We start from the raw sequence: 10,000 nt of genomic DNA on the forward strand, positions 1-10,000 counted from the left end.
TTGCTTTGCCTTTACTTTATGAAAGGTATTTATAGCAACAGTTTTAGAAAAGCAATAAGCCACTTGAGTCCGTAGGTTACACTGATTCTACAACAGCCTCTCGAGGTTTATTGCTTAATTAAGTGATGCGATCACATTCTATATGTGATTAAGTGATGCGAATGAATATCACATTCTGTAATATGTGATTAAGTGATGCGAATGAATATCACATTCTGTAATATGTGATTAAGTGATGCGAATGAATATCACATTCTGTTTATATGTGATGAAGTGATGCGAAGTGATGGAGACTTCGCTCACTGCCATGCACAACTGAAAGGCTGAGAAAGTAATTTGTCCCCAGGGTCATTGAACTGTTTAATGCTTCACTAAAGGGAAGAGGAGAGATAGACTTCTCTGCTTAGTCTGTCTGCCTCTTCACCCTCTTCATGTTTGAGTACTGACTGCCCACTACTGCTTTACTACTGTTTTACTAATGTCCACAGCCTAATGTTTTTACTACTGTTTTCCTGCTAAACTGTTTTTCATGCTTTATTAGCACACATGACCAGTGGCTTCTGCTACAATACTGAATGGCTGTAGCCCTATTACCTCAATCTGTTCTTGCACTGACATAGTTTTTTTTAATAGTTTTTTATATTACCATGTCTACATTATACTTTACTCTCCTATTTGTCCATATTATTTATGCTGGTCTCTAGACCTTACTCTTGCACTGTTGGACTAATGTTGGACTACTTTTTGCACCTTCACCATGACACTCACTCTCTTGAGCACCTCACCATGCACACAGAACTACAGGCCCTGTCACTACAAGCGTCTCATGCTCGATCACCCTCAATCACACTGGACTTTTTACATTTAATTTATATAGTATATTTAGTATTTAGTTTTGTTAGTTTTTCTTATCTCCTACTGTCTCTTGTACAGTGGAGTTTGGTTATATGTTTATACTTCTGAAACAACAACAACAATAGGAAATCTGCCACTTGCTACGCTAGCGCTGCCACCGCTCCGCTGCCGAACCGTAGAGAACAATAGGAAACCTGCCACTTGCTGCTGGTCAGTGTGATCCCTGCCTAACAATTAAATAACTACCTACTGACGTTAAATGGCTCCTGCACCCTTGTTTGTCTACCTCTGCCTCCGGTTCACATGTGTACATCTCTCACATCATACCCTGTCTGCGTGACTTCATTTGATGCTGACCAATGGGAAGTTTGTTCATTTGATGCTGACCAATGGGAAGTTTGTTCATTTGATGCTGACCAATGGGAAGCTTGTTCAATTGAGTTTTCAATCCTGTGTCTGTTCTATGTGGTACTTCAGGCTTGCTGTGGACTGGCCATGTCCAGAGTGAAGTTGCATCCGATAAATCAGGGGCCTCTACTGCTGCAACCATGACCACTGATAAGGTCACGACCGCGATCACATCAGCACCTGCTGCTGCAAGCACCACCAATAATGTTAAAGTCACGACTCCAACCACATCAACACCTGCTACTCTAAGTACCACCAATGATGTTAGAGTCATGACCACAGCCGCATCAGCACCTACTACTGCAAGCACCATCACCACAACTGGGACAGTCACGACCCCAGCCACATCAACACCGGCTACTGCAGGTACCACCACAGTTGGGAAAGACAATACCACGGACACTGGGACCACCATTACTCCGACCAACATCTCCACACTTGCCCCAGAGGAGGCCCTCAATACATCACCAAACTCTGGACCTACACCTTCAGGTAAGAGCTTATTCTCTTGGATCTACACCTTCAGGTAAGAGCTTATTCTCTTAGATCTACACCTTCAGGTAAGAGCTTATTCTCTTTTTTCTCTCTCTCTATTTCAATTAATTTCAAATTAACTTTATTGGCATGACACTTGAGACCGCTATGGGAATAAGCCAAACATTTTGGCTCAAGGGCCACATTGGGTTTTGAAAATTGGCCGGTGGGCCGCTTTTTTCAAACTAGGCAACAATTTCAATGATGTCTTTTAGGGATCTGGTCCAAACAAGGCGACCTTACCTCCGGACCAAAGTTTATCCCCTTGCCTCACAGAAAACTAGGTTAACATTTTAACTTTGAATTCACTTTTACACTTCAAACCTTGACTTCCTTTACAGCCTGGATCTCCAGCTCATCCCTATGTATTCCTTTGTCTCCTGTGTTTCCTGTCTCCCTAACCTGAAATGTGCCAGCATATTAGGCCAGCCAATTACCCTATCAAGACTCTACATTAGAGTTTTTTTCAGTCGCTAACAAGCGTTTGTCCGACCAGTTGTCACATTTTTAAAACTCTAAATACAATTACCACAGCATCGGTCTTTTGTGGCCATACCATTCACACATTTCATGTCGTTTTCACACGATATGCAGTCAGTGAACACATTTCCACAATGCTTACATTTTCTTAACAGACAAGCTATACCTCCCAACAAAATTATGGATTGTTTTTGCAGTATTTACCACACACATCCCACAATAGTAAAAACAATATTCCAAACCTTAGATACAGTATAAAAACCTCTGCTTCTGCAATGATATCAGTTCAAAAACAATATACTGTATATCAGCTGATGATAAACAAACAATTCAATAATTGACACACAACTAATTTATATTGGGTAAATTGGGCCAACCACAGCTGATTCCAGTTTGGCTTAGACTCAGTGGCAGGGGTTATTTTGTTCTATTACACTGACACAGTAAAAGGAGGACTTTGAAGATGAAAACATGTGGTCTACTGTAACCCTGAAGATTGCAGAGATTAGATACAGTAATTTTGTGCTTTTGTTAGCTCCCCCCTTTTTATCTGGGCTTTTTGCTGTTGTTTTTTTGTTCAGAATGCTTGTGTGTTTTTGTGTGTCTTTTTCTGTTCTATCATACTGTAAACAGTATTTCTACTGTACCTCCTGTAGCAAACAGTAAAGGAAAAAAAAAATAGCTTTTTACTGGAATGCTTTTTAATGTGAACATAACATGTGAACATACAGTTCCCAACCAAGACATTTTGTGTAAAAATTGCATGCAAATACCTGTAAAACTGAAACATAAAAGTATATGCAGTTTTTGTAATGTCAACAATAGCCAGTATTTTGGAACCTGGTGTACTTTGATTGACTGCATGTACCTTGTGAAGTGAAAACAAGTGTTATTCTTTGACAGAATAATTTCATTTTGAGTCAGATTTCCAGTGTTTTGGTAAAGTTAGTGTGTGCAGAGAAATATGTGTTAGTAGTATATTTAACAAAATGTGTTTTTGAGAAGAAAATTATCCATTTGGCCAGTTGTGTTTTGTAGGTGTGAGTCTGTGTTAAGAGTTTAGAAAAAGTATCTGAAGTATGGGTAAGCGCTTGTTAGCATTTAAAAAAAAAAATGGCTTATAGGTCTTGTCTCCATCTGAACACCAGCAAGACCATCTGCATGGTATTTTCTAAACAAAACACAAAGGTGACACATTCTAATGTGTTTCTTAGAGGAGAGGAGCTAAACATTGTGAAAGAATTTAAATATCTGGGGGTGACATTGGGCAACTGAATGTTCAAAAGTCACATAAAAAGGTGGCAAACAAAGTTAAATTCAATCAACAGAACTTCAAACAAATCAGGCCATCTCTCAGTCTAAGTGCTGCCAGAATGTATACACACAAGTGTTGTATGCTTGTTACTTGTTTTTTATGTTTTTTTTATGTATCTGCCTAGGGACAATATAGGAAAACTAGCTATGGTGCTAATTCTAGCATATTTACATTGTGTATTTGTACTGATGTCCATTAATATCCACCGTCCCTATCTAAATAAACAATAAAAAAAAAAAAATATCATTTTGTGTTACTGTCCATCACAGCGAGTGGGAGTCCTACAACCACAGGGGACGGCGTGGCCTCTACTGCTCCGCACATCACTAGCAGCACCAGCGCCAGCTCCAGCTCCAGCTCCAGCGCCAGCGCCAGCTCTAGCTCCAGCGCCCGCCCCTCCGGGCCTGGGGGGGATACGTCAGGCTCAGTGCCAACCAGTGTGCAGCCCCCAACTACTGCAACAGCCACCCTGAAGACCACCACTGTGCTGTCAACTACTACCACAACTTTGCCTACGACTACTCTACCCACTCCATTCACTGTAAGGAAGGAGGGAATGAGAGAGAGAGAGAAAGAGAGTCTGAATTTGAGTGTGGTATTTGTTACCCTCCACAGCAAAACCAGTCAGAAGTCACAAGTTGCTGTTTTGAGATGTAGCATAACATGCTAAATTGATAGAATTGAGTATTTTGACAATTTCACAGTTTGTCTACAATTTTATATGAATTCATAATTTGTGTATCTTAAAAGTACCATAATTTATTCTAAGCCATTTCTAACCTATAAAGGGCCTGCCACATTACATGCGGCATGCGCTATGAAATGCATTATAGTCAATGGCTTGCGCTATGAAATGCATTATAAGTCATTGGTATAAATGCATTATTGTAAGTCGTTGGTATTTTGCGCTGAGCCCAGCGGCAAGCACAACACAAATCTTTGGGACGTTACCTCAACCAAGAGCAACCTAGCGTGAGCGCAGCGCATACCGTGTACAATGTGATAGCCCCTTTAGCTTTGGTGACATTCAGGTAATGTCACATTCAGTTAGTGTCACGATCCGCTGGATTTCTATTCCTTGAGTATACTGTAGGTACTATCCCTGAAGGGTTCATTCCCTGAAACTTCAAACCGCCTGATAGAGAATGTGATGTAACATGGTTTAAAGGTACACTATGCAAGATTTTCACCTTAATATAACCTTTATGAAGCCAATTTGATGGTAAACAAACTTTTAATAGGGGAATCATTCACCTAGCATAGCCATCCAGCACAGCTGTAGCATAGCCTAGCATAGCCATGCTGCACGGCTGTAGCATAGCCTAGCATAGCCATGCAGCACAGCTGTAGCATAGCCTAGCATAGTCATGCAGCACAGCTGTAGCATAGCCTAGCATAGCCATGCTGCACGGCTGTAGCATAGCCTAGCATAGCCATGCTGCACAGCTGTAGCATAGCCTAGCATAGCCATGCAGCACAGCTGTAGCAAGTTGCTAAGGAGAGAGCCAGCTATGCAACTTCAAGAATAGCGGCCCGAGAATCGTGAAACATTACCTTGTCTGTAGCTATAGCTCTTTGGAGATATTTATATTGTTAATCCTTCACCTCCACAAAAGCATTTTCATTATATACAGGGGAACAAGCCACAAGAAGTAAGATATTTACAATGGCAGTGTAAAATATGAATATATCGCGACTCTAGGGGGAGCTTTACAGCCGGCAAAAATACCTGAACCTGCATAGTGTACCTTTAAATACCTGAACCTGCATAGTGTACCTTTGAATACCTGAACCTGCATAGTGTACCTTTAAAAGGATTATGCCACTCGTGTCTGGAGAAGTATTAGCAAGACTAGCACTATATTCCTCAAATCACAAATCGAGGAACATATCAAAACCCTGGCCTAACACCTGGTACTACTTTGCCAACAAGATTACTGGATGATGATGATTACTGGAGGATGATAGCCAAAGATTGAATGATGTGCATTCAGCAGCGGAGAGGCGTAGACCAGTTTCAGGGTTAGCTATTGCTACAGAGACACGCTATGCTGGGAGCCGTAGACCAGTTTCAGGGTTAGCTATTGCTACAGAGACACGCTATGCTGGGAGCCGTAGACCAGTTTCAGGGTTAGCTATTGCTACAGAGACACGCTATGCTGGGAGCCGTAGACCAGTTTCAGGGTTAGCTATTGCTACAGAGACACGCTATGCTGGGAGCCGTAGACCAGTTTCAGGGTTAGCTATTGCTACAGAGACACGCTATGCTGGGAGCCGTAGACCAGTTTCAGGGTTAGCTATTGCTACAGAGACACGCTATGCTGGGAGCCGTAGACCAGTTTCAGGGTTAGCTATTGCTACAGAGACACGCTATGCTGGGAGCCGTAGACCAGTTTCAGGGTTAGCTATTGCTACAGAGACACGCTATGCTGGGAGCCGTAGACCAGTTTCAGGGTTAGCTATTGCTACAGAGACACGCTATGCTGGGAGCCGTAGACCAGTTTCAGGGTTAGCTATTGCTACAGAGACACGCTATGCTGGGAGCCGTAGACCAGTTTCAGGGGTAGCTATTGCTACAGAGACACGCTATGCTGGGAGCCGTAGACCAGTTTCAGGGTTAGCTATTGCTACAGAGACACGCTATGCTGGGAGCCGTAGACCAGTTTCAGGGTTAGCTATTGCTACAGAGACACGCTATGCTGGGAGCCGTAGACCAGTTTCAGGGGTAGCTATTGCTACAGAGACACGCTATGCTGGGAGCCGTAGACCAGTTTCAGGGTTAGCTATTGCTACAGAGACACGCTATGCTGGGAGCCTAGCAATGAACCCTCTTACTTATCACATGTGTTCAGTAAACCTAGCATGCTGCTCACATTGCCAGCTGACCAAAGACCTTAATGATAATAATAACACGTTTATTTTTGTCAGTCGCTTTGGATATAAGCCTCCGCTAAATGTAAACATCTTAATTTATGGTACACTGAAAGAAATATCGCTTCAGATTTTCACTGTTAGTATGATGACTGCATGCACACTGAACAATAGTTTTGGTTGATAGGTTTGCTGAAAAGGCTTTGACATCAATTTAAACTCTCAGTGGGATCAGCCACTAGAGACACATTTGTCCAGTTTCCCTCCTTATATTTCTTAATCTCTGACTTGTTGTGAGATATACAGTATAATAGGAACATGTTGAAAACAATAACTTAATTTGGATATATAATTTAACCCATGCGACTGTTTTTGACATGGAAGGTCACAAGGGATTATATGTGTGTGTGTGAGTGTGTGTGTGCATATTTAAACAAAAGCTTTGTGATTTTCATTGATCTCACTCAGTTTATTCTGACTTGTCTGGAATTGTTTTCCCCACAGTTTTTCTTCAGTAAGATGGACAAAGAGGTATGATCTTCTCCTCCTCCTCCTCCTCTCTCTCTCTCCCTCTCTCTCTGTGTATGTGTGGGTGTGTTTGTGTGTGTGGGTGGGAAAGAGAGAGAGAATGATCAGTGTATGTGTTTAGATGCAGCATTAGAAAGAAAGACACATTGGCACAGAGGAAGAAAATAGTTAGAAAAAGAGAGTGATAAGCAGACAGAGAATAACTCAGGGAGAGAGGAGAGAGAGGGGGAGAGAGGAGAGAGAGAAAGGGAGAGAGGAGAGAGAGAAAGAGAGAGAGAAAGAGAGAGAGGGAGAGAGAGAGGATAAATGTTGAGTCTGGCTCCTGTCGTGGGGTGGAGGGAGAGAGAGGGAGAGAGAGAGGATATTGCATCATGCTCCTGTCGTGGGGTGGAGCGGGTCGGCATGGGAACCCCGGCCCTCTTCCTGTTTCCCACAATCCCCTTTGGGCCCTAGCCACACAGCCCTATGACATCATCGGACAGGAAGAACCCCTGTCTCCGCTCCTATCAATTCAGTCTGAGAGAGCGTGTGTGTGTGTTTGTGTGATTTAATATGTGTGTGTGTGTGTGATTTAATATATGTGTGTGTGTGTGTGATTTAATATATATGTGTGTGTGTGTGTGTGTGTGATTTAATATGTGTGTGTGTGTGTGTGTGTGTGTGTGTGTGTGTGTGTGTGTGATTTAATATATGTGTGTGTGTGTGTGTGTGTGTGTGTGTGTGATTTAATATATGTGTGTGTGTTTGTGTGTGTGAATTAATATGTGTGTGTGTGCGTGTGTCTGTGAGTGTGTGTGTGTGTGTGAATTAATATATTAATGTAGATAGATAAACATATACTTTATTGATCCCAAGGGGAAATTCAAGTGTGTGTGTGTGTGAATGAATGTGTGTGTGTGTGTGTGTGTGTAGGAAAGAAGCCCAAAGAAAGGGAGTGCAGAAAGCATATAGTATTAAGGGAAAGGAGGGCAGCAGAGTTGCATGTGTGAGCATATGTATATGTGTGTACTGTGTACTGTGTAACACATGTACCGGTATGTGTGTGTGTGAGTGTGTAAGTACAGTCATGGTGTGTGTGTGTGTGTGTGAGTGTGTGGACTCGCATTTCCTGTGGTCAAATTTTCATGGATGCGTTTGAAGTTGTCAGTGTAATACTGTCACTACAATACATATTAATACTAAGATACAAATTAATAACAGTAATAACTTAGTAATTTGCATACAGAAATGATTACTAATTTGTATAATATGTGTGAGTACAGTCATGGTGTGTGTGTGTGTTTGTGTGTGTGTGTGTGTGTGAGTGTGTAAGTACAGTCATGGTGTGTGTGTGTTTGTGTGTGTGTGTGTGTGTGAGTGTGTAAGTACAGTCATGGTGTGTGTGTGCTTGTGTGTGTGTGTGAGTGTGTAAGTACAGTCATGGTGTGTGTGTGTTTGTGTGTGTGTGAGTGTGTAAGTACAGTCATGGTGTGTGTGTGTGTGTGTAAGTACAGTCATGGTGTGTGTGTGTGTGTGTGTGTGTGTGTGTGTGTGTGAGTGTGTAAGTACAGTCATGGTGTGTGTGTGTGTGTGTGTGTGTGTGTGTGTGTGAGTGTGTAAGTGCAGTCATGGTGTGTGTGTATGTGTGTGTGAGTGTGTGAGTACAGTCATGGCCCAATCTGTTGGTACCCTTCCCCCCAAAACCCCACATTTGTCTCTGAAATTATTTTAAACTGACAAAGTTAGTTGCCATCTTTTCTTGTTGATTCCATGTTTAATGCAATCACACTGATTTAGACTCTTAATTCAACAGGATATGTTAGATAATAAAACAAATTAAAATGAGGTTACCCCTTTATCTAATAGGTGCTTAATGAGGCCTTTATCTAATAGGTGCTTAATGAGGCCTTTATCTAATAGGTGCTTAATGAGGGTACCCCTTTATCTAATAGGTGCTTAATGAGGCCTTTATCTAATAGGTGCTTAATGAGGCCTTTATCTAATAGGTACTTAATGAGGCCTTTATCTAATAGGTGCTTAATGAGGGTACCCCTTTATCTAATAGGTGGTTAATGAGGCCTTTATCTAATAGGTGCTTAATAAGGCCTTTATCTAAAAGGTGGTTAATGAGGCCTTTATCTAATAGGTGCTTAATGAGGGTACCCTCAGAAATCTGTGAGCACATTTAAATTTGCTCTGCAGGCCCGTCTGGCAACCCTCCCATTTAAGCAGCTTCCTGAATCACCAAAAACCCAGGAACTAATCACAACTGCTTATCTGGCATGGGCTGGGCTATATGGAACTAATCACAACTGCTTATCTGGCATGGTCTGGGCTATATGGAACTAATCACAACTGCTTATCTGGCATGGTCTGGGCTATATGGAACTAATCACAACTGCTTATCCGGCATGGGCAGGGCTATATGAGGACCAATAGAGAAGTACAGCAGATAGATAAATAGATAGATAGATACTTTATTGATCCCCTATATGAGGACCAATGGGCTGGGCTATATGAGGACCAATCACAACTGCTTATCCAGCATGGGCTGGGCTATATGAGGACCAATCACAACTGCTTATCCAGCATGGGTGGGGCTATTCACCTTTTTCAACCCCGCCCATTTTTAAAAATTCCACGTTGTCTTTAAACTTCCGGTCGGCTAGCTCCGTCTAGTTAGCTTCATTGGGATAACACGGCAGAAGAGGATAAAGAGGCTAGTTAGCTTCATTGGGATAACACGGCAGAAGAGGATAAAGAGGCTAGTTAGCTTCATTGGGATAACATGGCAGAAGAGGATAGAGAGGCTAACTTGGGAGGAAAATGACAAATGCCATCAGGAGGTCAGACTGCAATATTGTACTTCGCTACCCAAGGCTATTCAGCCCTACGGAGTGGGTAGACGATGTGGCAGTGGCCGCTGTATCGTATGGAGAAACTCGCAAATCCTTATCTGTTTGGTAACTATGGTAACTAGTTTAGAAAGTCATTACAGAACAGCCGCTCCAAAGTCAGTGTTTTCCAAAC

General features: G+C 42.1%; 1 protein-coding gene across 2 annotated transcripts in view; it reads left to right on the forward strand.

Moving 5' to 3' along the window:
- podxl (podocalyxin-like) overlaps positions 1–10,000 on the forward strand; it is a 26,017-nt gene that overhangs the window by 13,163 nt on the left and 2,854 nt on the right. The window contains exons 2-5 of one of the 2 annotated variants that reach the window (XM_042080842.1): positions 1,333–1,755; positions 2,013–2,081; positions 3,862–4,133; positions 6,968–6,994. In XM_042080842.1, coding sequence (XP_041936776.1) covers positions 1,333–1,755; positions 2,013–2,081; positions 3,862–4,133; positions 6,968–6,994 — 791 coding nt within the window. The remainder of the gene's footprint in view (positions 1–1,332; positions 1,756–2,012; positions 2,082–3,861; positions 4,134–6,967; positions 6,995–10,000) is intronic. The other variant, XM_042080843.1, reaches the window with a different exon arrangement.

The sequence above is a fragment of the Alosa sapidissima genome, chromosome 23 (assembly GCF_018492685.1).
Source record: "Alosa sapidissima isolate fAloSap1 chromosome 23, fAloSap1.pri, whole genome shotgun sequence".
NCBI classification, from domain to species: domain Eukaryota; kingdom Metazoa; phylum Chordata; class Actinopteri; order Clupeiformes; family Clupeidae; genus Alosa; species Alosa sapidissima.